We start from the raw sequence: 27,616 nt of genomic DNA on the forward strand, positions 1-27,616 counted from the left end.
CCTACTCCTCGGCCAAGGCACGCCTAGTCCCTCCTTCGAGTCTCGAAGGCTGTCGGTAGTTGTAGTTCTGCCAAACCTAGGGGAGCTTAAAATTTTAAGAGATAAGGCCGAGAGACCTGTCGGGATTTGTAGTCTACGCCGTCGGCGGACGCGCACGCGCAGTTGAGGCCGGGGCGGGGCCGCAACACTGCAGTGAAAGCCGAGGCAGCGGGCAGGCGAGCAGGGGGCGGGCGGACATCTTGGGATCCGGAGAGTGGCCGGGCCGGCCGAGCAGAGGGCCGCGGACACCAGGTGAGCTCGGGATCTGGCCGTACGGGGTGAGGGAGGACGCCTCCCTGGCTGCCCAGCTTTGCCGTTCACTGCACTGCGCTACGCGGAAAGCAGCCCACACCCGGGAGTGGCCTCAGGCTTCAGATCAGAAAGGGAGCTGACGGCGGGGCGGGGGCGCCCTGGGCGCGGTTGCAGGACAGGCGTGGAGCGGTGCCCTCCACCTGACCCGCCCGGAGCTTCGCTTGAGAGGGAGACCCTCCTGGAATCCTCCCAGACAGAGACGCCGCGCGGCGGCCCCCTCCCTGAGATCGTGACAACCTCCTAGCCCTCGGCGCCTCCTCCTCCCGGGGCAAGGACAATTCCCCCATCCCCTAGGACGGTGACACCTCTTTGTGCCGCCTCCTTGGACTGTGACAAGCTCCCCACTCTGCGGCACCCTCTCCTTGCAGTTGAGTGACAGCCCCCGCATGCCGTGGAACCATCTTTACCCGTGATGTCCTCCCCGGGGCGAAAAGCCCACCACCCGCGCATGCTTATACACCTGCGTACCACAGCAAGCTACGTCTCCTCAGCTTTCCCTTATTCACCACTATTAGTCTCACCCTGCTGTTTTTTCCTCTTCAAAGCCGTGACCTTTGCCATACTGGAAACTCTTTTCTCCAGGTGCCCCCACCAGCTCTGTTGCTGCTGTGGGCTCACCTGAGTACACTGCCTGGCTGTTGCTGCCAGTCTATCCCTTAACTAAATATTCCTTTCCTGACCTGGGCCCCATCTCTGCTTTGATGCCCTGCGCTCCCTACCACCTGATCCCTGTGAACTTGCTTCTTTGCCCAGGGCTCTACCTCCATTTTGCGCTTTCTCTCCTGGTCTCTGGGACTGAGGAATGGGAAGTGTCCAACCACTTTGAGAGACTTCTCATTCTCTCAGCCTGGGACACCTTGACTGCTATAGTAATACACTTTATTTTCCAGTTTAGAAACTGAAAGTCTCCTAAACTGCCCCTCTTGTGAAATTAACACCAAGGCTAATCCAGGAAATCTAGAATTAAATTAACCCCTTTTCTCCTTGCAAACAATCTAAATCAGTTGGACCCAAGTAATTTAGATAGTTCCTGGATTCTGCCCCTTGTTTTTAGGCATACAGGTCAGAAATGAATTATGTTGCAGGTCTGGAATCAGAATTTTCACTGGAAGGATCTTTAAAAGAGAGGTGGTCAGAAATAACTAATAAGCTGCTTGGGTCACTGAAGTGTAGTCTGTCAGGGCTGGGGCCTTTCTACTCTGCTGTTTTACTTGTTTATTTGACTGCCTGGGAGAGGTTGGAGCAGCACTCCTGGGTTGATGTCAGGGCCTTAGGGCTCTCTTCTCTCCTCCCCAATCCCTGCACACCCTTTCCTAGAATGTTTAGACTTTTGTGAATTAGAGAGCCAGAGGTTCAGGCCCTGCTGCCTTCTCTGAAGGGTAGTGGAGCCTGAGAGACTAGCGCTCCTAAAGTTCTGCCTGGGGGCCCCAGGCCTGAACCAGCTGGAGTAATTCCTACTGCCATTCCTGCACCCGCAGGCAGGCCTTTGCAGTGACTCACCAGCTAGAGCCTGATTGAGAGTCAGCACAGGAAGGGGCCTTGCTGAGCTCAGCGCTGTGAAAGGGGGAGGGGGCTACTCTGGGCTCAGTCCCAGGAAAGGGAGGGTCAGAATGGCCTTAGAATCCTGGGCCTAAGTCCCTCTCCTTTTCTCCCTTCCAGTATGGGATAAACAGGAACTGGGGCCTGGTGAAAGGGAGGGGCTTGGCTAAGAGGACTGTAGGGTCACTTGCTGGAGGGTTGAGTCAGGAAAAAGGCCCAGCCAGTGACTTGGACAGCCCCTTAGGGGACAGGGCTCGGATTCTGCCGCCTTCCCTTACACTGCCCCCATCTATCCTAGGTCTCTTCTCAGAGCGATGGGCTGCGAAGACTGAGCTGCCGCCATGATTGGAGGCTTATTCATCTATAATCACAAGGGGGAGGTGCTCATCTCCCGGGTCTACCGAGATGACATCGGGTGAGTGCCCTGGCTGAGCCAGCTGTGCCCCTACTCCCATCCCTCCTCTCCAGCATGCAGGGCCAGGTCTCTTTCTCCCAGAGGCTTGATCTGGACTATTCCCCGCCCCTTGCTGCATCCTGGATGCTCAGCTATTACAGCCTGGTTCCCACTAGGTCTGGTGGTATTGGCCAAGCAGCCAGTTGCTGGCCACTCAGTGGGACCTGTGAAATGGCAGGACCCCCACAGTCCTAGGAACTCCTACCCTTGCTGCCTCCTGTTCCCTGTAGTGACAGACCTAGTTGCTGGAGATGAGTGCTTTTGCTTGAAGGGTTGATCCCTCCTTTGAGAAGGGAGATCTGTCTCTAGCGGGTGGAATTAGTGGTCAGGCTGGCAGTACTAATCTAAGTCTTGCTCTCAAAAGCCCTTCTTGTGGTGAGAGCCTTCACTGGACTTGAAAGCCTCTTCAGGCTGCTGAATCCTCTCCCACTCCCTTTCTCAGGAGTCAGGCTGCTGACTCAGCTGTTTTCAGTTCCTCTGGGCCACTCCAGGAAGAGAGGTGCTGGGCAAGCCTGAGGCATTCTCTGGGTCACCAAGGGATGAACAGGGAGGCTGTGCTGCTTTCCTGGTCTATCAGAGTAGACCAGGAACAGCTCCTTGTCTGTGTCGTCAGACCTCTACGAGGAGACATAGCCTCACTTATTCTGCCCCACCTGCATGCCACTGACCTTCCCTGACAGAGGGGACTTGTCCTAGCCTCAGGAGCTCTGATGAGATTAGGTTCCTCTGGTTCATGCTGCCCTGTTTTTCTTCCTAGAATTGCTTAGACTAGACAGTCAGAGATGGGCCTGCTACAGTGGCTCCTAGCTTCGTGGCTAATGGGGATAGCCTGGCCTTTGTGCCTGTTTGTTGGGTGGTGGTGGGGCATGAGCTAGAGACATGGCAATGCCTGGCATGCCTGTACCCATCCACACCCCTCCTCTGGCCCTGGAGGGCCTGGCTGAGCCTACCAGGGCACACACTGTCTTGCATGCCTTGCTGTGCTCTGCACCCCTTGCCTGTTGCCCATCTGCTTCCGCCGCATGGTGTGTGCTGCCCACCCCAGTGTGTTGTGTCTCTAACCCTCTCTCTCGTTACTGTCACTCTCCTCTTCTCGGTGGCGTCATTTCTCTCATCCCATCTCATTGGCTGCTGTAGCAATAGGTAAGCGGCCTGTCAAGCTGCTGCCCAGGCACAGGTGGGTGGGGGGCCCTGCCCCCCCATCACTGTTCTCTTCATTCTTTTTTTCATCCCTGAACTTGCCCTGGAATTAGATCCTGGACAAGCATGGGTGACCCAGCTCTGTGACCCCTTGGCTTTTCCCTTAGTATATTAGAGCCTTCTCTGAAGGCATGCTGGCTTTGCTACCTTCTGGAGGACTCAGCCTTCCCCGCTGGTGGAATGACTGGAGAAAAAGCAGTGTCTCTCTCTTTTCTGGGCCTGGAGCTTACTGAGAAGCTATAGAGGTGGAAGCAGGGAAACTGCAGCCAGGCATGGGAGTCAGGAACATATTTTCTCTAAATCAGATAGACCTCACTTTATTATCTGCCCTACTGTCATTGCCACTTGACTTCCTGTCTCTCATGGCCAGATGTCAGCCTGGCTCTGGCCCTTCTCTTGAGCCCCTGCTGGGAGGAGTCTTAGAAACTGGCCCGACAGTTAAGGCATTGGCTTTCGAGTATGTGTCAGGCTTCAGCAGAGAGGAGGGTGGCTATTTGTTAGCAGCTGTGGTTGATCCCCACGGAGTGAGGTTTGCCTGTACTGAGCAGCCTCTGTGCCCTCTTTTCTCTCAGGAGGAATGCAGTGGACGCTTTTCGGGTCAATGTTATCCACGCCCGGCAGCAGGTGCGCAGCCCCGTCACCAACATCGCTCGCACCAGTTTCTTCCATGTTAAACGGTCCAACATCTGGCTGGCAGCTGTCACCAAGCAGAATGTCAATGCTGCCATGGTCTTCGAATTCCTCTATAAGATGTGTGACGTAATGGCTGCCTACTTTGGCAAGATCAGCGAAGAGAACATCAAGAACAATTTTGTGCTCATATATGAACTGCTGGACGGTGAGGCTGGTGGGGCAGTGGGTCCAGGGTGGGAAAAAGCCTGGTGGGGCCTGGCCTGGAGGTGGGAGTAGGTCTGAGGCTCGCTCCAGTGCCCTCTAAACTTTGTTTCCTATATGGTCTTTTGAGCCAGGAGGAGGACAGTCCAAATCCAGACCTAAAGACTGATCTGAAGTGAATACAGAAATAGGCTAGCGAGTAGAGGTGGGGGAAGACCGAAAGGTCTTTTGGTGGCTGGTCCTCCTGCTGTTCAGTTAAGCACACTTCATTCTCTTAACCTTGTGGTTTGGGCCTTACTACACTGACTGTCCTACCAGCTTTCCATATCAAGAGCTGCCTCAGAGCCTGGGTTAGGATGTGATATTGCAGGTTCCTCTGGATGCATTGTTTCCTCTGTAGGGTATGATTTAAGTGAACGGAGTCCTTCCACCTTCCCACATCAACACTCTGTATTTTAAGGGCTTAGGGCTTCTGGACTTCTTACCCACTGGCTATGTGACTCTTCTGATTTTTTTCTATTTGAAAAAAATGTAATGTTTTAACTGTTTTCTTATAAAGCATATATTCTAGAGTAAATGCTACAAAGCTAGAAAAACCTTGCTGTAGATGATGCTACAATGTCTTTTAGAGCTATGCTGGCCAGATGTATCCAGGCTGGGGGGATGAGAAGTAGGAGCCTTCAGCTTTTTCTAGGAGCTGATGAATCCCTTCCTTTTGCAGAAATCCTAGATTTTGGCTACCCACAGAACTCGGAGACAGGTGCACTGAAAACCTTCATCACCCAGCAGGGGATCAAAAGCCAGGTACTCATACTGTCCAGGCTATAGTCAAGGTGGAGCCCAGCCGCCCTTCACCCCGGCTGGCCCGCAAGCCTTTTCTGAGCTGACACATGAGCCCATCCCTGATAGGAAGTGCTGGCCTGAGCCTTCTGCCCTGACTGCAGGCCTGTTCTGCTCTGTGTGGCCTTCTCCCACCCCTGGAGCTTGCCAACTCAGCGTTTCTGTTACTGGGAATACAGCGCAAGCAGTTTCCTTCTGTGTTGTGGGGAGTGGGGTGTGGGCTGCTCTGGAGGCTTTGATGTTCCTCAGGAGGAGAGAGCCTGGGCCCCCTTCTAGGATCCAGGCCTTATAGCCTTCTCCTTCTTTTCTGCCTGCCTCTTCACATCTGCACTCATCTGCTGCTTCCTGTGGGCACCGTGTTGGCTCTGTGTTCTCCAGCATCAGGTAAGCTGTTCCCTCAGCTTCCACCCTTGCAGCTTTGCTCAGTTTTCTCCAGGCCCTGCCCCATGGGGGAAGATGGGTCACACGGTGTGGACTAGAAGGCTGAGGGGATGAGGGTGGAGTGGGGATGGAGATAAGAGAATTGAAGGGGGTGAGGAGTGAGGCCTTGTTGTTTGTCTCTGTGCCCCATGTAGACAAAAGAAGAGCAGTCTCAGATCACCAGCCAGGTGACAGGGCAGATTGGCTGGCGGCGGGAGGGCATCAAGTATCGCCGGAATGAGCTCTTCCTGGATGTGCTGGAGAGTGTGAACCTCCTCATGTCCCCGCAAGGTGAGGGCCCTCGCGTGATGAAGCTGGAGGGGAGCCAGGGCAGGATATTGGTCCTGACTCAGCTGCTTCTGGTTATCTGTCCATCACCAGGGCAGGTCCTGAGCGCCCATGTGTCAGGCCGGGTAGTGATGAAGAGCTATCTGAGTGGCATGCCTGAGTGCAAGTTTGGAATGAATGACAAGATCGTCATTGAGAAGCAAGGCAAAGGCACAGCTGATGAAACAAGCAAGAGGTGCCCGAAGCAGGGTAGCTGGTGGGAGAGGGTGGACCTTGGACGGCTGAGCAGAGCCTGGTGAATCACAGGTTCCTTCTAGATTGCATGTCTGCAGTAATGCAAACTCTCACTTCCCAAGGGTGTGCTTGGCTGGTTGCTCTTAGTATCTGTGTTGAAGAGATGAGGGGGTTGTCCTCACCCTACTCAGAGTAAGCCCCTTGTTTTGGTCCCAAGGACCAAGATTCTTCTGTACATACTGGTGGCCTCTGCCCAGTGTGCCTGAAACTTTTGTGTTCCACACAGCAAAACTCTCAAAAGATAATGAGTTTGCAAAGCTTCCACTCATCCGTAACTCTAGGAAAGGGACCCCCAAGTGAGAAACCTGCATTCTGGCAGCTTTCCATAGGTTACAGTGCAAGCCTTGTCCAAGCTGTTGCAGCCTTTGTGGGTGGGGTAGTCTCCCAGCCTGACTCACTGCTGCCATCCTTGTATACCAACAAGACCTTCTATCCCTGCTTGCAGCGGGAAGCAATCAATTGCCATTGATGACTGCACCTTCCACCAGTGTGTGCGACTCAGCAAGTTTGATTCTGAACGCAGCATCAGCTTTATCCCACCAGATGGAGAATTTGAACTCATGAGGTGCCAATGGGGTGTGAGGAGCAGGGGTTGCTATTGGCAGAGAGCGGGGAGAGGGGGGAGGACAGGCTCTGCTGTGCCAACCTAAAGCTGTCACACCCCTGAAGGTATCGCACCACCAAGGACATCATCCTTCCTTTTCGCGTGATCCCACTAGTTCGGGAAGTGGGACGCACCAAGCTGGAGGTCAAGGTGGTCATTAAGTCCAACTTCAAACCCTCACTACTGGCTCAGAAGATTGAGGTGAGGATAAGGGGCTTAGGGAGGAGGAAGCACTTGTCTCTAAGAATAAAGGCAGGTGATGTCGGGATTCAACAGAGCTCCCTGACATGTGTGTCACTTCCAGGTGCGGATCCCAACCCCACTGAACACTAGTGGGGTGCAGGTAATCTGCATGAAGGGGAAGGCCAAGTATAAGGCCAGTGAGAACGCCATCGTGTGGAAGTGAGTCTTTCCTTCATGAGGGCACAATAGGGCTCAAGAAACCTTCGTGTATCCTCTTGTTAAGTGTCACCTTTTGTGCGCGCACGTGTGTGTGTGTGTGTGTATTGGGCGAGTGGGGGTGACTGCTTCTCCTGGAGCCCCGGTTGTGTTCTCATCCATTGTACCTCTGTGCAGTTGTGCACATGCCTGCACTGGGGTACCTGCATGCATGTTTTGTCACGATTCTTTAATGTTTCCCCATTTGCCCTTGTACCTCTGTGAAGTAGAGAGCAAGGGATAGCTTGGCCATGTGTCTAAGCAGAAACTGCATGCAGCCCGCAGTGCTAAAGGAATAACAGACCCAAGGTTTCATAGCAAGAGGTTATCAGAGTCCTCAGCACCTTGCCTTGCCCTGGCACCTCCCCTGAGCTTCTGGGTTCTTTTCCCCCCACAACCTCCTTAAAGGGGCATCAACCCCCCTTGAAGCTTTTCTTAGCTACTAGGGGCCCGTGCTGCCTGTTGACCCTGTGTTTCCAGGATCAAGCGCATGGCAGGCATGAAGGAATCGCAAATCAGCGCTGAGATTGAGCTGCTGCCCACCAACGACAAGAAGAAATGGGCTCGACCCCCCATTTCAATGAACTTTGAGGTACGGCAGAGAAGGGGCCTAGAGCAATGTGTGCTAGGAAAGACCTTAGAAATCCTTCCAGTCTACCTCTGCACCTACCACCTTGCTGATGATGAAACTGAGACCCCTGAGAGGTGATTTCAGTTCACAGACCCATTCCTTCCCCTGCAGGCTTCCTCCTAGAAATTGATATTCACACTGACAAAAATCTTTGACTTCCTTTGGCTGGTCATAAAACAATTCTTAGGAAAAACTGAGATTGCTTGCATGCTCAGTAAGACACAAGACAGGAAAATGGGCTGACTTTGCTTTATGCACATTAAACATGTAATTTTTTCCACCTTACTGTTTAAGTCCATAAAACTGAGCAGGATAAGTATATTTTAAGGTAGGTCTTTGGTTGCTGTCACCTCCTGATTAAAGGAACTGATTCAGGTCATCACAGGCAGGGCCTGACTTCAAACCCAAATCATAGATTGCTAGTTATGCTTTTTTCTTTAGTAGCCTCTTAGAGGACCTCTCACCATCCCAGCTTCCCAGAGCTTCTTTCAGGGTCCCAGTCATTCAAACCCTTCTAGTAGAGAGAGGAGGTAGGGCAGGGCTGTGGAACTTCCCCAAGGAGACTGGCTATGAAAGGAAGGCCACATCCCTAACTGGAGCTATCCCTTGCCCAGGTGCCATTCGCACCTTCTGGTCTCAAGGTGCGCTACTTGAAGGTGTTTGAACCGAAGCTGAACTACAGCGACCACGATGTCATCAAATGGGTGCGCTACATTGGCCGCAGCGGCATTTATGAGACCCGCTGCTAGCTGCCTGGTGGCCGCTAGCCCACCTCCCCACCCACCCTCTTCCACAGGTCTGGGTGCCCTTGGCCACCACACATCAGTGTCTCCTCCCTCCTGCTTTGCTGCCTGCCCTTTGCACTAGCCCCCGAGTCTAGGTCTGGACCAACCACATTGCAAGTGGGACTGGTGGAGCAGTCCCTGGGCTCCCTGAATGGGGTGGTTTCAGAGGCTCCTGCTCCACCATCCATCTGCCTGCCCTAGCCCACTGCCAGGCTCTTGAGTTCTGTGACCAAAGCCAAGTGGGCTCCTTCTCCTCCCCTCTCCTATGGCCACATCTCTGGAGTGGGAGGGTTGGCTGCCCCTCACCTCGGAGCTCCCCCAAAGGCCAGTAACGGATCCCCAGCCCTCAATTCCTACTCTGCTTTGGGATAGTGTGAGCTTCATTTTGTACACGTGTGACTTCGTCCAGTTATAAACCTAATAAACTCTGTAGAACGGAGCTGCTGGCTAAGTGTTGAAGTGGGAGCTACAGTGGAGAGGGTTTGGTGGGACTGTCCCTCCCCTGTCTTAACTCAGCCTTGAGTGGAATTCTCTTCTAAACTCTTTTGTCATATCTTAATTGTTATGTCCCTCAGGGCCAACCAAGCCCTTACCCTAACAGGTATTTCCCCCAGAACGCCCTCTGATAGCCTCAAGGGCAAGCAGCCCCACCTGGCCCCAGTTCCCTGAAGGTAGAGATTCTTGCCTAAAACCATTCTCAGTTTTAGGCAGGTATTTTTCTAATTAGAGATTAAGGAAGGTGTACATTTGGTCTTCCCAGCCATCCTTAGAAACTGACTGACTTCTTAATTTTATCCTCTTCCCAGTTATTCAAGCTTCCCAGACCTTGGTGGGTATGTTGTAAAAAGGAAAAATTTCACTCTTCCCGGGCCTCTTACGGGCTGCCCCCGCCCCCCATGGCTGAGGGGTTAAGAATTCACCTGCAATGCAGGAGACCAGGCTTCGATCCTGTGTCAGCAAGATTCCCTGATGGAGGAAATGGCAACCCACTCCAGTATTCTTGCTTGGAAAATCCCATGGACAGAGGAGCCTGGCAGGCTACATACAATCCATGGGGTCACTGAACAGGCAGGCAGGCCTCTTAGATAATTCCTCCCTCCATGCCTTCCCCTTGCCAAAGAATTGTGTGAACAGGACCCTGAGGGGAATGCTCCATATTCTGCTAATGTGTTAGAGCAAAGATCTGCCATCCCCAGTTTTCCCTTGCTTGGTCTCTGCCTTTTTAAACCTAAGAAATCTATTAAGAAAATTTCAAACAAGTAGAAAATATATAATGAACTCCCATCATAGTGGTTCAACTTGTGATTAGCTCTTTAATGTCACATCCAATCTGTGTTCATGCTTAAGTGTCCTACAAAAAAACTGTCACAACTTACATCTGGATCCAAACAAGGTTCCTTGATTGGTGGATGCTTCTTAAATCTTAAAAGCCACAGGTTCTCCCTCAGCTTTTGCAGTGTTGTTGAAGAAACCAGATAGTTCTGTAGTTGCCGTTAGAATTCCACTTTCCCTGTGTTTCAAATAAAATGGAAATCTTGTAATATTCCTCAATGACAAAACGATGAATGGGTGTGACTTTGACAATTTTGGAGCCAGTTTGGAAGAATATTCACATTAAATGTGAAGCGGTAGCATTTTGAGGAAATGCCTAACTTCTACCTGAGGGAAACACTGAAAGGCAATACCCTTTTAGGGTCACTTACTGAGACTCAAGTTGCGGAGAAGTCTGCTTTGGGTGTAGGTTGGGAATAATAAATACTAATGAAATTACACAGACCTTGTCGATCTGGTTTTCTTGCCCATTGGCGGTCAGTGAGGTAGTGCCCGGGGGTGATGGAAGACCCAAAGGGCGTTATTCGCTTAAGTCTGTTGAGCCGTCAAGTGTGAGAGGTCGCGGGCGGGCTGGCTACCTGATCAAGACAAGCAGCCCGTAGGGCCTGAAAACCGAACAAAATCCGCGACTGCACAAAAAGGCGCCAGAGGCTTCTGAGAACTCAGGCACCAGCGTGAGTCAGCAATGCTCTCAGCGGGCTCCAAAATGGACAAGCACGCAGCGGCTGACGCGCTTCTGGGGAACATGTAGAATCTAGCAAGGCCAAAGTGCTTTATCGACCGCCCTTCTCGGGAGGTTCCCTTCATGGCCTGATAAACTGCGAGCTTCCCTGCACCCCGCCCTCGCCGCCTGCAGGATCTCCACCTCCCAGAAGTCTGAGAACCGCACATGTGGCTAATTCTTTCGTGGAAAAAGAGTCGCGCAAGCGCAGAGAGTGCGTCTCGGCATAGACTCTGAGCGGCGCTTGCGTACGGTACCGCCAGCTCCGTTTGCCCCGCCAACCGGGCTCTGCGCACTCCGCGCCTTTCTTACGTCACCGTTTCGCATGCGCTTTGGAAGGAAGGGCGAGCTTTCGGGCGACCGGTAGGAGGCGGGCCTTGACCGGGGTCTCACAGCGACTGCGCGGACGGGAGCCCGACTGGAACATGGCGACTTGCGCTGAAATCCTGCGGAGCGAGTTCCCCGAAATTGACGGACAGGTCTTCGACTACGTGACGGGTGAGCCGAACCGAATCAACGCGCTGGGGATGCCGAAGTGGAAGTCAGGGCGGGGGGAAGTACTAAGGCAGAGCAGTGGCGGGGACCGCCGCTAGGCCTCTCCTCTGTGTGACCTCTTGTCCCGAGGACCAGTTGGGTCTGGAGCCCGGATTGGGGCCGCAGTACGGGGACCAAAACTACTTGTATGTCCACCTTACCTGGTATCTTCCTCGTGTCTTGACATGCCCTCCCTAGGCGTCTTGCACAGCGGCAGTGCGGACTTCGAGTCTGTGGATGACCTGGTGGAAGCTGTGGGGGAACTGTTGCAGGAGGTGTCCGGGGACAGCAAGGATGACGCGGGCATCAGGGCCGTGTGCCAGCGCATGTACAACACTCTGCGCCTGTACGTGCCAGGGCAGGGGGATTCGTGGGGGAGATGGGAGAGCGGACGGCCAGGTGACAAGACGTGAGAGAACAAGGTCTGATGGCCATAGAGCTTTTTCCTCCTCTTCTAACCCATTGCTTTCTATCCCTACCCTCAAGGGCGGAACCACAGACGCAGGGAAACAGCCAGGTGCTGCTAGACGCCCCCATCCAGTTGTCAAAGATAACAGAGAACTACGGTGAGAGAGAGGGAAGATTGAACTAGCTGCCTTACGTCCTCCACCCCCTAGCCATCTGCCCTCTGGGGCTCAGGACTCTTCTTACCTCTTTTCCACAGGACAAGGTTGTAGGAGTTAGTTGATGTCTTTACTGAGGGCAAATGAGCCATTAATAAAGGGATTAAGATTGGGGAGGTCTCCAAGCTCTTGGGTGTGGTAGGACCCATGGGTCTTGGAGCTGGACAGATTTAGGTTCACTTCCCAATTTTGCAGCTTACTAACCTACTGCATGATCTTGTAGGAGTTGCTTAACTGCTCCTAGCCGCTGTATCCTTAATCTGTGAGTTGAGTTTTTAAGTGTTGAGAGAATTGATACCTATCTCCAGGATTTGTAAAGCTTTCCATTAAATGTATGTGTCTGTGTCTGATTCATGTTAGCCACTGAAAATGTTAGTTTCCGTTCCCTTAGGGAGAAGGTGACTGCTTTTCTTATCGCTTACAGACTGTGGCACCAAACTTCCAGGTCTGCTAAAGAGGGAACAGTCCTCGGTGAGGAGGGACAGGAAGAAGAAAGGGAGGGGTCTGTGTCTATGGTGGGGGTGAGAGTTGACTGTTTCTAAATATTGGAGTATATTCCTGGGGCATTTCTGATTGACTTTCCCTGAGTCCTTGAGCCTACACCATAGGATGAAATGCATTATGTTTGGACTCTTAGACGGTGAATGCAAAGAAGCTAGAGAAAGCTGAGGCTCGACTGAAGGCAAAGCAGGAGAAGCGCTCAGAGAAGGACACACTCAAGACCAGCAGCCCTCTGTGAGTTAGTGAAAAGGGCTGAGAAGAGAGCAGAGCAGTCCCTATTGAGATGGAAGGCTGCTTGGGAGTGCTAAAAGCCATCCATTTCTCCCTTTAAGAGTCTTGGAAGAGGCATCAGCCAGCCAGGCAGGCAGCCGAAAGGAAAGTCGGTTGGAATCATCTGGAAAGAACAAATCCTACGATGTGCGAATTGAGAACTTTGATGTGTCTTTTGGAGATAGGTGAGGGAGTGGCTGTGGGGGAGTGGGGCTGACTTTTTTTTTTTTTTTTTACAGTTAAAGGAGAATTTGGAGCGGTGAAATGGGGCTAAAAATAGTTAGGTTTCTTATGTTATACTTGCTGTGTAGCTATCTCTAGAGCCCCCTTTGTCGTCTTCCTGCTACCCGTACAGGGTTCTGCTGGCTGGAGCAGATGTGAACCTAGCATGGGGCCGCCGCTATGGCCTGGTGGGTCGGAATGGGCTAGGGAAGACAACGCTGCTGAAGATGCTGGCCACCAGGAGCCTGCGGGTTCCAGCCCACATTTCCCTGCTGCATGTGGAGCAAGAAGTTGCTGGAGATGACACCCCTGCCCTGCAGAGTGTGCTGGAGAGTGACACGGTGCGAGAAGACCTCCTGCATCGGGAGCGGGAGCTCAACGCCCAGATTGCCGCTGGCAGGTGAGGGCTCCCTGGGACAGACTGACCAGCAGCAGCTGTGCTTCGCAGAGTGCCTGCCATGCTGGCACAATCCGCCATTCGAATACCCATCCTAGTAAGCAGCAGGGCTTAGAGTTTGGCTCGGTGGTGCTGTGCATTCCTTGTTCCTGGCATGGTGGCCGTTGCCCTCACTGCTGTGAGCAAGTCCTTCCTGTGCTCTGTTCCTGTCCCAGCAACAGTGCAGCCAGTAGCCTGCTTTGCAGCTGTCCTGAGGTGCAGGATAAAGTAGTAAACTTCTCCCGCTCAGCCTGATTGCTCTTCCCCCCATTCCTAGGGCTGAGGGTTCACAAGCTGCACAGCTGGCAGAAATCTATGCCAAGTTGGAGGAGATCGAGGCTGACAAAGCACCTGCCAGGTATTTAAAATTCCCTTCCTTCCTTCAGATTTTATCTTTCCTTTCTGTTACCTGTTCCAATCAGGTTCTTTGATTTCTTTACTCCTAGAGCATCAGTCATTCTTGCTGGGCTTGGCTTTACCCCCAAAATGCAGCAGCAGCCCACCCGGTGAGTGGCCCTTACCATTCTTGGCTCTGAACACTGTTGACTGTGCCTCTGCCTCTTCTCGTGAACACTCGCCCCTGATGCAGCTCTGTCTCTTTAGGGAGTTCTCAGGTGGCTGGAGGATGAGACTGGCCCTGGCCCGGGCTCTATTTGCTAGGTGAGTCCCCTGGACCTGTATGTGGATACTATGGAAGATGAGCTTGTCTCTTGGGAGGTGGCGACAAGTCGCTGACCTGAAACCTCAAACCATGCATTCTTCTTTTCCATAGGCCAGATCTGCTGCTGTTAGATGGTGAGTTTGAAATGCGGCACCCTGACTTTGGGGTGCAGAAGGGTGGCATTGTCCAAGTTTCCAGTTCTCTGGCCCTTCAATCCCAAACATGTCCTCCCCCGCTTTTCCAGAACCCACTAACATGCTGGATGTAAGGGCCATCCTGTGGCTGGAGAATTATTTGCAGGTGAGTGCCTCCAGGTGTGGAGCAGGTCTGGGGAGTGTCTGTCTCCAAGGCCTCTGGGGTTTGGGAGCTGATTGCCCTCCCAAACTGGGCCTGCCATCCTGTGACCCCCTCAGACGTGGCCCTCCACAATCCTGGTCGTCTCCCACGACCGCAACTTCCTGAATGCCATAGCCACAGACATCATCCACCTGCACAGCCAGCGGCTGGATGGTTACCGAGGAGACTTTGAGACCTTCATCAAGAGCAAGCAGGAGCGACTGCTCAATCAGCAGCGTGAATATGAGGCCCAGCAACAGTATCGCCAGCATATCCAGGTGGGAGAGCAGGCAGGACTGGGGACCCACCCCATCCCATGGGTACTAGAGTCGTGGGGGGTGAGGGAGCTGAATATGCCTGAACTTGTCCACTTGCAGGTTTTTATTGACCGTTTTCGCTACAATGCCAACAGAGCCTCCCAAGTGCAGAGCAAACTCAAGATGCTGGAGAAACTGTGAGTACAGTGTCCCTGACTGGGCCCTGACTCCTCTCATTTTGTAGGGAATGCCTACAATTCTCATCTTAGCCTCCCCTTCTAGATCTCTCCTTTCCTACAAATCCACTTTTAACTTCCTTTCCTGCAGGAAGGCATCTTGCCCCCAGACCTTGGCAACCATCAGTCTACTTTCAGTCTGTATATATTTGCTAATTCTGAACATTTCATATAGACAGATTCCTCCCTGTGACCTTTTTTTTATGTCTGGCTTCTTTTGCATAATGTCATATTTTTGAAGTTCATCATGTAGCCTGGATTAGTACTTCCCTCCTTTTCCTGGCCAGATAATATTTCATTGCACAGTTACTCCACATTTTGTTTAATGATTCATCAGGTGGTGGACATTTGGATTGTTTTCCGTTTTGGGCTGTTAGGAATAATAATGCTGCTATGAACAAGTTTTTGTGTGGACATATGTTTTCTATTCTCTTGGGTACAGAGCTAGGAGTGGAATTGCTGGGTTATGTAATAATTCTATGTTTAAGATTTTGAGGGATTGCCAAACTTTTTAACAGCAGCTGCACCATTTTACGTTCCTACCAGCAGTATATGAGGATTCCAATTTCTCCGCCTCTTTGCCAGCATTTATTATGTCTTTTGAAGTGTAGCCCTCCTAGTGGATGTGAAGTGATATCTCTTTGAAATCTTGATTTGTATTTCCCTTGTGACTAATGATGTTGAGCTTTGGAGGCATTTTTTACTGAAGTATAGTTGATGTGCAATATTATGTGTTTCAAGTGTACAACATAGTGATTCACAATTTTTAAAGATCATGTTCCATTTTTACTTATAAAATATTGACTATATTCTCTGTGTTGTGTAATAAGTATATCGTTGTAGCTTATTTTATACTTAGGAGTTTGTATCTCTTAATTCTTTACCCTAGTCTTGCTCCTCCCTCCCTCTCCTCTACCCACTGGTAACCACTGGTTTATTCTCTATATCTGTGAATCTGTTTTTTTAGATTTTAGTTTTTTAGATTCCATATATAAGTGATATCATACAGTATTTCTTTTTCTCTTGACTGATTTCACTTAGCATAGTCTTCAAGTCCGTTTATTACAAATGGCAAAATTTCATTCTGTTTTTATGGCTGAGTTGTTATTCAGTCACTAAGTCATGTCTGACTCTTTGCAACCCCAGGGACTACAGCACCCCAGGCTTTTCTGTCCTTCACTGTCTCCCAGAGTTTGCTCAAATTGTTGTTCGTGAGTTGTTGATGCTATCTAACCATCTCATCCTCTACTGCCCCCTTCTTCTGTTGGCCTTCAGTCTTTCCCAGCATCAGGGTCTTTTCCAATGGATCGGCTTTTTGCATCAGGTGGCCAAAGTATTGAAGCTTCAGCCTCAGCATCAGTCCTTCCAGTGAATATTCAGGCTTGATTTCCCTTAGGATTGACTGGTTTGATCTTAGTAGTCCAAAGGACTCTCAAAAGTCTTCTCTAGCACCACAATTCAAAAGTATCAGTTCTTTGATGCTCAGCCTGTTTTATGATCCAACTCTCACATTCATACATGGCTACTGGAAAAACCATAGCTTTGACTCTACAGACCTTTGTCAACACATTGTATATGTGTGTGTATATGTATATCCATTCATCTGTGGATGGATGGACACTTAGGTTGTTTCTTTGTCTTGGCTATTGTAAACAATATAGCTGTAAACACAAGGATACGTGTATCTTTTCCAATCAGTATTTTTTTTTTTTCAGTTATATACCCAAAAGAGTATTGGAAGTTTAATCTTGAAGCAACATTTCTAGACATACAGGTGGTAGGGGAGCTTAAAATCGTAAGGCTTAGGATCTTGTGACATTGAAACATATAGTATATTAACTGGGAAAACAAAAATCTACCCCCCAAAAAAAACCTCTGTTCTTTTCGGCATATGTATTACTTGTATGATAAGAACAAATCCATTTTTTAAAGTCACAAATCTAGTCTGTCTCCTCTCTCCTCAGACCAGAGCTGAAACCTGTGGATAAGGAGCTGGAGGTAGTGATGAAGTGAGTGCTGGGTCAGAGGGGCAGGTGGGGAAGCTCTTGTTTCTGGGGCTGCCCTCAGGCTCATCATCCCACCTCCTGCAGGTTCCCCGATGGATTTGAGAAGTTCTCACCACCAATCCTGCAACTGGATGAGGTGGACTTCTACTACGACCCAAAGCATGTCATATTCAGCCGTCTCTCCGTCTCTGCCGATCTTGAATCCCGCATCTGTGTGGTATGGCTACCATCTCTGTTCTGTGAGCTGGGAGTGAACTCTCCCAGTGTGGAGATTGTATTGTGGATTGGTCACGTGGGAGGGAAGGTCCACAGGAGTAGGAGTCAGAGCCTGGGCCGAGGACTTCACTGTACTTGTCCTGGTCCCTCTTCCAGCCTCACAGGGCCACTCTGCAGCATAGATAGAGAGCCTGGCCTGTGGTGTTTTATAAGTACTTAGAGCAGTACTTTATCTTACTGGTCTCAGCTCTGAGTGTCCTCCTAACTGGAACATAGAGGAGAGAGCATGGCTCAGGGTCAGACTTGGGATGTTAACTCTGCTATTTCTTAGCTTGGTTACTAAGCAGACTTCTCATTCTTAAAAGAGAGATAACATCCAGCTTGCTCTGCTATTGGGAGAATTAATTCCCTTGCACTTAGTGGGTACTTGGGTATTGGTCCCCTTCACAGCTTTACTGTTTCCTTCATTTTTTCTCTACAGTTCCTTAAAAATATTTTTTTTTAGTTGTTGGAGTCATTGGGACTATCTGGGATCTATTCTCATCTCCTCTGCTTCTGTATCGCACTCAGGGATGCTCTTTATATACTCATGTGTCATCTTACAGGTTGGGGAGAATGGGGCTGGGAAGTCTACCATGCTGAAGTTGCTTATGGGGGACCTGACACCTGTTCGGGGCATCAGACATGCTCACAGGTAGGGCCCACACCTCCGCTTTCCAACCCCTCCTGTGCTGTGGCTACACTCCTTTATGGTCATTGCCTTCCATCCCCTCTCCTCCTTCCCATCTGTCTGCAGGAATCTGAAGATTGGCTATTTCAGCCAGCACCACGTGGAGCAGCTGGACCTGAATGTCAGTGCTGTGGAACTGCTAGCACGCAAGTTCCCTGGTGCGTTAGGGATTTGAGCTGAGGAAAGAGGGCTGGGCCTGACACCTCCCCCTAGGCTTACCTTGGGTTGCTGAGTCTGGGTGTAAGGATGTGGGCATTGGGGGTGGGGCTGGGTGGATGGTGAAGGGAGGGAGTTGGGCCTGGAACCCATACGGTGGGGTGGGGCCTATTGCAGGACGGCCTGAGGAGGAGTACCGTCACCAACTGGGCCGGTATGGCATCTCTGGAGAACTGGCCGTGCGCCCTGTTGCCAGTTTGTCTGGGGGCCAGAAGAGCAGGGTGGCCTTTGCTCAGATGACCATGCCCTGGTGAGCCGCCTTGACTAGAGCTTTTGCCCTCCACTTTCCTGCTCTTGCCCAGTGGAAAATGATTGTCTTGCCTTGGTAGCAGAGCTCATTTTCTCCCAGCCCCCTAACTTCCCACCTTTCTGGGTTCTGCCTTCCAGTCCCAACTTCTACATTCTGGATGAACCCACAAACCACCTGGATATGGAGACCATTGAGGCTCTGGGCCGTGCTCTCAACAACTTCAGGGTGAGTGTACCTTCACACTGCCCACTCTTTCCTGGGCCTCAGCACGCCTTTGGGCCCCTCTGAGAGCCCCACGGTCTCTGTCTTGCAGGGTGGTGTGATTCTGGTGTCCCATGACGAGCGCTTCATCCGGTTGGTGTGCCGGGAGCTGTGGGTGTGCGAAGGAGGCGGCGTCACCCGGGTTGAGGGGGGATTTGATCAGTACCGAGCTCTTCTCCAGGAACAGTTCCGCCGTGAGGGCTTCCTCTAGGGCCACGAGGCTGAGGACTGTGCCCAGGACATGGACTGTCTTTCAGACCCCTGGGCCACCATGTAGGCAGCCATCTCCTGCCACGAACTTCCCCCAACTTTGGGGACAGCCTTATTCATAAATCTCTCTTTTTGACTGGAGCATCCTCTGCACAACCCAGGAGCCCCACCTAAGGGTCTTTGAGGACTGGTCCTCCAAGGGGAAGGGAGTGGGGGCGCTGCCCTCCCACTGTCCCTGCTGCAACTGGGCTCTGAGTGGCCACTATGTAAATTAAATATCCCTGCATCTCCCTTGCTCACTCTGCTGCTCCTGGTGCAGGGCTGCAGTGTTCGCCCATGGTTAAGGAGTGCAGTCTCTGATTTGGCATTTTCCTGTGACATTTGTGTCCGTCGTGTGGAGGAGGCCATGGAAGCATCACTGTTGTCCCTGGGGGGAGATGTCATCAAAGCCGCTGGGGGTCGACCTTGCAGTGGACCAAGCTTATAATGAAGGGCAGTGTATTCCATCACTGCAGTGCTGTGCTCTCCAGCCAAGGCTTAGCTAAGGGGTCTGGGCTCTTCTGTCTCAGCCCCACTGCTTGAGCGAGTAAGCTGATTCTGCAACCTGGCCTCAGACATGGTTTGCCAACTGCTTTCTCCAGTGATCTCTGGCCCAGCCTCACTCTACTTCTCTGAATTGGACCATTTGGGGCCAAAGAGAAAAGTGAGAAACTGTCCCCATTTTGCTTGAGTGGTTTTGTGTTCCTTATTTTTTCTCTTAACCACATAGGAGAGGCCTGGGAAGTAGGGAATTGAGAATGGGGTCTAAGGCAAAGAAAAAGAACATCTTGGTTTCAAATTAACCAGTGTTTAAATGGGGAGAGGGGGTTGTTTAACAGAAGTAGTATGATTTATAAATATTATTTCCTGGATACTCAGCCACTGTATGTAATTGTCGTGCAGAAGACACTAAAATTGCTTTCCTCTTAATGACCGGAGAAACCAGCATCAACAGAAGGAACTTGTCTGCTTCGTGGAGAATTGTCATCACAAAGTTCAACCAAGGGATCTTAACCCAGCCACTGCGGGTCGTGTGATACAGGTCACTGGGGAGGAGACACCTGTCTGGGGGTAAAGGAGAATAAACCTGGAAGGCTCTGCACCAGTGGACTGCTGCACAGCCAGCAGGAAGGGTCACTAAATCTTCCTGCTTCCTCAGTCCCTGTCTCAGGAGTCCTCAAGATGTGGTGTTCTAGGCATGTCTCTGGCCACATGCATGCTCATGGTTCCAAGGACCACAGGCCCCATCACTCTCTTCCAACCTCAGACCTGCATGTGGGCCAGTTGGGGCCATCTGGGGTAGGGTCTGTGCATCCCTGTTTGTCAGCCCCTTCACCCCTCACCAGCTTGTGGTCCCTGTCTGAGTTTTCCCAATTCTTTAGAGTCCCTGGAAATGCCGCCAAAGCTTCAGTGGCAGAGTGTTTCTTTGGAGGTGGCTCTGTGTGTGGAGAGCAGTGGAATTGGATCTGTGATCAGATCCCAGCACTATTACTGGTAATAGAAGGGCTCACCTATATTAATTAGCTGAGTAGCCATGACAAGTCGACCTTTGTACACCTTCTCGGGGTCTACATAAGCACTCAGAGTGATTCCTCTGTGTCCAGTCTATGATTTGGAGGGCCATCATAAGAAAAAGCAGTACATTTTTTTCTGAGTGACTCCAGAGTAGACAGGTTTGGGTTCAAAGGAAGGAAAAACTTTAACAACTCAAACTGCCTTGTTACATACAGTTCCCGATCTCTGGAACTGTTCAGCCCCATGGCTATCTAAAGAAGGGCTCTTTCAAATAGGAGGCAGCATTAGATGGCCTCTAGGCTGGCTCGCAGTTTTATGATTCTGTTAAATAAGAGCCTGTATGTGTGGCAATACAGACCTACACTGCAGACCTTCAGAAAATTAAGATGAGTTAATTGCAGCAGTTGAGAAAGACCCTACAATAAGTATGTAAGGTGAATTTGGGGGGATTTGGGGCATTTGGGAGTTGGGTAGAAAATTCAGGCAGTGTCAGCCTGCTCTCCCAAGAAACACAGCAGAGAGAAGGGAGGAATCTGACACAGGGAAGCACCCCCTTCTACTCTAGAGAGCCTTTCCAACTTCTGCCCCTGGGAGACTGGTTCTTCCACCAGAGCCTTAACAGTCAGGAGCTGGCCAGGTTGAAAAGCCTCTGTAGTCCTGACCTCCTTGCTTCTGCTGGCCTTATCACACTCCAGTGCCTCAGGCAGCCTCGCTGGTCCCGTGTGGGAGGGGGAATGCAGAGCGATCATAGATCCTTCCATACAAGTCTACACAGCAATTGAAGGTACCAGTCAGTTGTTTATTTCAACATTGGAATTGCTGTCAAGATTTGTGGGATATAGACAACTTTAGGTACGTTCTCACTGGTTTCCAGGCAAATGTAAGCCAAGAAGGGACCATTTACCCTCACTGGCCATTCTCCAGCCTAGTTTGTCATTTAGAACCTAACGTCCTACTAAGGGCTTCCCTGGTAGCTCAGCTGGTAAAGAATCTGCCTACAATGCAGGAGACCTTATTTCAATTCCTGGGTTGGAACAATCCCCTGGAGAAGGGATAGGCTACCCACTCCAGTGTTCTTGGGCTTCCTTGTTAGTTCAGATGGTGAAGAATTTGCCTGCAGTGCGGGAGATCTGGGTTCAATCCCTGGGTTGGGAAGATCCCCTGGAGGAGGGCATGGCAACCCACTCCAGTATTCTTGCTTGGAGAATCCCCATGGACAGAGGAGCCTGGCAAGCTACAGTCCATGGGGTCATAAAGAGTCGGTCAGAACTGAGCGACTAAGCACAGCACAGCAGCAGCATCCTACCAAGAGCCACCTTCCAGGCCTGGGTCAGGCTCATCCTCAGGTGGCAAACCAAACAACGCCAACATCAGAGCACTATGGCTTGTCACCAGCCTGAGCGTGTAGACTGGATGTCGGAGTCTGGGAAATCACAGGCTAGCAGGGTGGGCCCCAAACCTGGCTGAACCTGGAATGATGGATTCCCCTCAACCCTGCCCACCTCCAGGCGGGCTTCAGTGCACTTTATGTGTCCCTTACTGTAAGCTGCTCGCCATTAGCCTTGTGATTCCCACTTGCCTGGATATCTTTGAAGCCCAAACCCTGGCTTGCTTACATTTGCATCTTCTGTCCCTGTCACAGTTTGTGTTCCCTGGAAAGCAGCTTGAAGAGATTGGAATGTGCAGTGCTCCAGATTGAGCAGAAGGAGAAGTTGAGCTACAATGCAGGCCCAATGAAGGCCTCAGTCAACCCCACATTCTGGAGCTGGCAGAGGTGTTCTGAGTTGAGGCAATGGGTCCAACCGAATTGAACAGTCTGAGTGTTGGCTGCCACTGGGAGGAGCAATGACATTGGAAGAGGACGTTTCATCAGCTGAGGCAGTTACACTTAAGGGGTGACAGCTGAGGACTCGCTGCCATGGGTGTTCAGCACCCAGTGTGCCAAGTCTTTTATTCCTGGAAGCTCATCACAGCAACCACTCCCATGCCCGGCACGTAAAGAAGTGCTCAGTAAAAATGCTTGAGCGGACTTTCTCGGCAGTCCAGCAGTTAAGACTCTGCTGCTACTGCAGGGGATGTGGGTTTGATCCCTTCATGGGGAACTAAGATCTCACATGCAAAAGCTTGAGAAGTGAATATTTGGGGGAAATTGAGAAAAAGTAGGGGATGACATTGGAGAAGGAGAGCTTCCAGCCCTAAAGCCACAGGGTCAGAGCGGCAGAGATAGAGGTGCATAGGCAAGGGCTTGTGGGCTCTGCCAGAATGAGGAAGGGCTCCTTTTTCTGGGCCAAGCCTTGATATGAAAGCTTTGGGACATGATACTATGGAGGTGAGTTTTTGTTTGCAAACGTCTCCTTGTCTTTTTTCAAGAGAATTATTAAGAAAATGACAATCGTTATTGAGCTCTTGTTACATAACTGGCACTGTAGTTGCTTTACCTACACTAAATCCGCACAACCCCCCGCACTGGCACAGTTGTCCCCTTTTTTATAGATGAGGAAATGGAGTTGACACAGTGGGAGGATACAGGATCATCTGGCTCCAGAGCACAGCTCTGAGTGGCCACACTGCCCTACTGCTCAGCTCCTAGGGTGACATGCTGAATAGTGAGGATTTATTAATTCTGTCACTTAAAACTCATCATTAATTGCATGGGATGGGAAGTGGGGGGTTTGAAGATGCTTCTCTCAGGAGAACAAGCTGATGAGTAAGGAATACCTCACACGATGGCTGACACAATCTAAGTGCTCAGTGATTCGTTCATTAAGTGATTCAAAATGTGTGGTATAGTGGGAAAGTCATGCACTGGGATTAGCCCAGCTCTCCCACCGACTGCATGTGTGCTAAGTCACTTCAGTCATGTCCAACTATGCAACCTTATGGGCTGTAGCCTGCCAAGTGCTTCAGTCCATGGGATTCTCCAGGCAAGAATACTGGAGTGGGTTGTCATTTCCTCCTCCAAGGGATCTTCCTGAGCCAGGGATCAAACCTGCTTCTCCTGCATCTCCTGCACTGGCAGGTGGGTTCTTTACCACTAGCACTACCTGGGAAGCCCCACCACTGACTGCATCTTAGGCAAATCAACGTCTCCAGAGTAAATTATCCTTATCCATAAAATGGGCATAATGTAGTTTATCTTGCCCATTTCATGGGTAGGAGAAAGGGTTAAATTAGATAAGTTCCTGTGTAAATGGAATAATTTTTTTTTTAATAAGCTGTAAAATGTCATAGATCCAGAGGGTGTCATTTCATGGGAGGGGTGAGAAGACAGCAGCCTGGAGCCTCCTCTGGAGACAGACTCTCACGAGCACAGACAAGCACTCCAGGCCATCATCAAGATGATGGCCCCAGGAGGGCCACCCCACAGTCCTCATCTGCTAAACCAAGAATCAGAAAGCCTGAATGCAGGAGCACAGCATGAAACTCTGCCTGGAACCCACTGAGTTGCATGGGGAGAGGCAGAGATCACCATGCAATTTCAGCCCATACTAATAGTATGTGTAAGTCATACCCTGTTGGTAATTCTAGGTTTCTCTTTTCTTTTTGTTAAATAAATGGGTGGTTTGGAAGTGACTTCTGCTGCACTGTATAAAGGGAGACCTTTGAAACCCTAAATTAAAATAAATACTTGTCAACCCATGCTGCAGCATTTTTAACACCAAAGAATGCTTTCACAAATGTTCTCTTTCAGTCTTGTCTCTTCAATAATCTTGTTTTATGTGACCCTTGCTGAGTTACTCCCATTTTATAGAACAGAAGCTTGAAGTAGAGAGATGTTACGTGTCTTGCTTAGGTTCAGATACCTCTGTGCCTGCAGAGATGGGGTGGTAACCGAGGGATCCAGGTCTCCAGCCTTCTCACATCTTCTGGATCGGCTGTTCTCAACTTTGCTCTACAGCTATTCATACAGTGGGCGATCTCTTATCATGCATGCCTGTGAGTATGCCCAGGGTCATGTGCCCTCCTGTCCTTTTAGGAAAATATTTTGAACCCGAAATGAGGGGGATCAACTGTGACCCTATTTTAATTTGCTTTAAAGTTGTAAATTAGGGAGCAAGTTCTGGAGTCAGAACTACATTCAAGTCTGGATCCTATTATGTAATAGCTCTGTGACCTTGTCAAATTAAGCTTCTCTGTGCCTCAGTTTCCTCCTCTATAAAATGAGAGTAATAATCCTTTCAGGACTTCCCAGTGGTTGAGAATCCATCTGCCAATGCAGGGCACAAGGGTTTGGTCCCTGGTCTGGGAAGATCCCACATGTCATGGAGGAACTAAACTTGTGCGCCACAACTACTGAGCCTGTGCTCTAGGGCTTCCAAGCCCCACACTGAGCACACTGAGCCTGTGTGCTGCAGCTACAGAAACTCACGTGCCTAGAGCCTGTGCTCTGCAACTAGAAAAGCCACCTCAGGGAGAAGCCCACGCACCACAATGAAGAGCACTTGCCACAACCAGAGAAAGCCGTGTGCAACAACAAAGACCCAGCACAGCCAAAAATAATTAAAAATTTTTTAAATGGTCCTTACATTGTAGGGTTATGGTGACTATTAAATCAGATAATATAAGCAAAACTCTCATCATGGCATTGCAGGCAGTTTCTTTATTCCTTGAGCCACCAGGGAAGCCCTCCATAATGGTTAGCCATTATGATGATTATTAGTGGCGACCTCCACCACTTTATTGACTTTTATTGAAATGTTGCTTACAGTGTCCTACAGCTAAAATCCACTGTGTTTGGTCATGGTGCTTCAGTCAAAAAGACAGGTACCCATGCCTCCTGTTTTGTGTCCTTGAACCTAGAAGGACCTTTTCTTGGATTCTTCTTCCACTGAATAAATATTTTCTTTGGATTCTTCTGCACATACTCACATGCCCCTCTAGTTCGTTCTGAATGTTCTATATTCAATTTGTTCCCTTACTCAATACTTGGCTCCAGGTTGGTGACTCCCCATCAGTGTAGGAGTCTAGGGGTTTTTATTTTGACTGATTGAGACCTTTGAGCATAGTCATTCTGAAACTCTCACCACCAAGGATTTCATCCTCTTTCTTCTGCATGAACTCTACTGTGCGGTACACTCAACTTGGGAGTAGAGTTATCTTAGTGTAAAACTAGTAAGAGTCAACAAACAATGGTTGAGATGTAGAAGCCATTTAAGAGTTGGCAAATTGTGGTTTGCTGGTGTGTGTGTGTTTCAGGGTTGGGGGCACATTTAAGAACCATCAGGTTGATGAGTGTACATTTAGCCAAGGAAGAACACAAGTGATTTGAAGAGCACGTTAAATATGCTTCAAATCAAGAAGGCCAGAACCCTGCAATGGACAGACCAAGAATTGCTCAGTGGGGGTCCCCAGACCTGCCTGAGAAGAAGCAGGCTCTATCTTGTGGCTCTTCCCTCTGGCAGGTCTTGTCCTTCACAGACATTGAATGTCTTAGTCTGTCAGAGCTTGACACCACAGGCCTCTGAGCTCCATTCACTAACTCCACCACTCCATTCTAACTTTATCTGGTTTCTTTGGCTTGTGACTTAGTTTGCATGACCCTTCTCACCCAGAGAGGATGTACTAACCAGTATATATGGATTTTCAGGGCCCCTATTGACTGCGTTTCTAGTGGTAAGTTAATAAACTGACACCTGGTTTATACATCAGTCTCTTCTGAGTTTCAGTAGTGTGAGGCAGAAACCCTTGGCTTGATCCAACAATGATGATAATTTATCGGGCACTATGTTCCAAGCTTTATTCTAATCACTTTACATGAATTAACTTGTTTTATCCTCACAACAAACTAATAAGGTGTGGATTATCTGCATTTTATAAGCGAGTAAATGGAAATCCAGAAATGCTTTAAAAAACAAAACTAAATTAAATTTGCCTAGGTCTACCCAGCTCCTGAGTCTCTGAGCTGGGGTTTGCCCCGAGGTCAGAATGGGCCCAATGTCTAACACAGCAGGACACCTGACCATGTTGGCGTTTAGGATCTGAGTGATAAGGAGCAGCTCTGTGCCATGATGACCTCAGCAGGTACTGAGGCCCTAGGGTAGCCACACCTGCCAACCCACCTGGAGCATACCATTGCATTTAGAAAAAATTTTATTTGTGAAACAAACCTAGTTTGTTAAATAATTGTTTTCCCTTTAAAATTTAATCAAAGACGGGACTTCCTGGTGGTCCAGGGGCTAGGACTCCACTCACAATGCAAGGGGCCCAGGTTCAGTCCCTGGTCAGGGAGCTAGATTCCACATGCTGCAACTAAGACCCTGTTCAGCCAAATAAATAAAATATTTTTTTAAACGTAATCAAAGACATAATATGGTACTAATCACAGTTTCTGATAAGCCTTTGGTAATCACACTTGCTGACCTGAGTTATTTCATTCCAGCGCCAAGAAAGAAACACTCTGTTTAATTTAGCTTGGACATCCTTCAGTGACAAATCAAGGTAGACCATACCAGGAAAATAAACAGAAATTAGAACAATTCCTGATACAGGGAGAAGGAGCAACATAGTCTGTCGCAAAGGAACTTTCTTTTTTTACTTACTTTTTTCTTTTTCTTCTTTCTGTATGAAAATCCTTTCCTTGAAATAATCTCTCATAATGTACTCTGTGTATAAGTTAAATAAGCAGGCTGACAATACACAGCCTTGACATACTCCTTTCCCAATTTGGAACCAGTCTGTTATTCCATGTCCAGTTCTAACTGTTGCCTCTTGACCTGATACAGATTTCTCAGGAGGCAGGTCAGGTAGTCTGGTATTCCCATCTCTTAAAGAATTTTCCGCAGTTTATTGTGATCCACACAGTCAAAGTGGTCCACACTTCGCTGTAGTCAATAAAGCAGGAGTAGATGTTTTTCTGGAATTCTCTTGCTTTTTCGATGCTCTGATGGATGTTAGCAATATGATCTCTGATTCCTCTGCCCTTTCTAAATTTAGCTTGAAGTTCATGTACTATTGAAGCCTGGCTTGGAGAATTTTGAGCATTACTTTACTAGCGTGTGAGATGAGTACAATTGTGGGATAGTTTGAGCATTCTTTGGCATTGCCTTTCTTTGGGATTGGAATGAAAACTGACCTTTTCCAGTCCTGTGGCCGCTGCTGAGTTTTCCAAATTTGCTGGCATATTGCGTGCAGCACCTTCATAGCATCGTCTTTTAGGATTTGAAATAGCTCAACTGGAATTCCATTACCTCCACTAGCTTTGTTCATAGTGATGCTTCCTAAAGCCCACTTAACTTCAAATTCCAGAATGTCTGGCTCTAGGTAGGTGATCACACCATTGTGGTTACCTAGGTCATGAAGACCTTTTTTATACAGTTCTTCTGTGTATTCTTGCCACGTCTTCTTAATATCTAATGCTTCTGTTAGG

At 49.7% G+C, this 27,616-nt stretch overlaps 2 protein-coding genes and 1 long non-coding RNA gene across 5 annotated transcripts; 2 read left to right on the forward strand and 1 right to left on the reverse strand.

Annotated features, from left to right (window-relative positions):
* Positions 1–191: 191 nt before the first annotated feature.
* Positions 192–9,117, forward strand: AP2M1 (adaptor related protein complex 2 subunit mu 1). Its single transcript, XM_086396694.1, has 11 exons — positions 192–291; positions 2,189–2,305; positions 4,117–4,382; positions 5,100–5,182; positions 5,794–5,929; positions 6,020–6,161; positions 6,666–6,785; positions 6,890–7,025; positions 7,129–7,226; positions 7,743–7,854; positions 8,508–9,117. Exons 2-11 carry the CDS (start codon positions 2,232–2,234, stop codon positions 8,640–8,642), a joined length of 1,302 nt encoding a protein of 433 aa, XP_086252820.1. The 5' UTR covers positions 192–291; positions 2,189–2,231; the 3' UTR covers positions 8,643–9,117.
* Positions 9,118–9,965: 848 nt separating this feature from the next.
* LOC147379646 (uncharacterized) lies at positions 9,966–11,025 on the reverse strand. Its single transcript, XR_015162599.1, has 2 exons — positions 10,456–11,025; positions 9,966–10,188 (listed from the first exon to the last, which is right to left on the reverse strand). It is a non-coding gene; the product is annotated as an uncharacterized LOC147379646 (long non-coding RNA).
* A 122-nt stretch (positions 11,026–11,147) lies between these two features.
* Positions 11,148–19,613, forward strand: ABCF3 (ATP binding cassette subfamily F member 3). 3 transcript variants are annotated; one of them, XM_086396647.1, is made up of 21 exons: positions 11,148–11,229; positions 11,464–11,611; positions 11,752–11,831; positions 12,313–12,359; positions 12,526–12,623; positions 12,722–12,844; positions 13,015–13,281; positions 13,595–13,675; positions 13,764–13,823; positions 13,921–13,977; positions 14,090–14,112; positions 14,223–14,278; positions 14,392–14,592; positions 14,692–14,768; positions 16,772–16,816; positions 16,898–17,030; positions 17,635–17,723; positions 17,826–17,917; positions 18,093–18,225; positions 18,363–18,450; positions 18,539–19,613. In XM_086396647.1, the coding sequence occupies exons 1-21, from the start codon at positions 11,157–11,159 to the stop codon at positions 18,695–18,697; spliced, it is 2,130 nt and encodes a 709-aa protein (XP_086252773.1). In that variant the 5' UTR covers positions 11,148–11,156; the 3' UTR covers positions 18,698–19,613. The 3 variants fall into 3 exon arrangements, with proteins under 3 accessions (XP_086252773.1, XP_086252778.1, XP_086252787.1); XM_086396652.1 differs by lacking the exon at positions 12,313–12,359; XM_086396661.1 differs by lacking the exons at positions 11,148–11,229; positions 11,464–11,611; positions 11,752–11,831; ... (1 more) ...; positions 12,526–12,623; positions 12,722–12,844 and having other exon boundaries at positions 13,021–13,270; positions 13,568–13,675.
* Positions 19,614–27,616: the final 8,003 nt, after the last annotated feature.

Source organism: Bos grunniens, chromosome 1 (genome assembly GCF_055505025.1).
Source record: "Bos grunniens cultivar Pamir isolate PY7600 chromosome 1, Bosgru_T2T1.0, whole genome shotgun sequence".
In the NCBI taxonomy this organism is placed as follows: Eukaryota; Metazoa; Chordata; class Mammalia; order Artiodactyla; family Bovidae; genus Bos; species Bos grunniens.

What these genes read in the sequence shown, in the direction of transcription:
- AP2M1 (XM_086396694.1), top strand. Translation starts at nt 2,232, where the DNA reads ATGATTGGAGGCTTATTCATCTATAATCACAAGGGGGAGGTGCTCATC. An exon ending in CATATATGAACTGCTGGACG is followed by an intron (nt 4,383 to 5,099) that starts GTGAGGCTGGTG and finishes TTCCTTTTGCAG; the next exon opens with AAATCCTAGATTTTGGCTAC. An exon ending in GAGAACGCCATCGTGTGGAA is followed by an intron (nt 7,227 to 7,742) that starts GTGAGTCTTTCC and finishes CTGTGTTTCCAG; the next exon opens with GATCAAGCGCATGGCAGGCA.
- ABCF3 (XM_086396647.1), top strand. Translation starts at nt 11,157, where the DNA reads ATGGCGACTTGCGCTGAAATCCTGCGGAGCGAGTTCCCCGAAATTGAC. An exon ending in AAAGATAACAGAGAACTACG is followed by an intron (nt 11,832 to 12,312) that starts GTGAGAGAGAGG and finishes TATCGCTTACAG; the next exon opens with ACTGTGGCACCAAACTTCCA. An exon ending in GCCCAGATTGCCGCTGGCAG is followed by an intron (nt 13,282 to 13,594) that starts GTGAGGGCTCCC and finishes CCCCATTCCTAG; the next exon opens with GGCTGAGGGTTCACAAGCTG.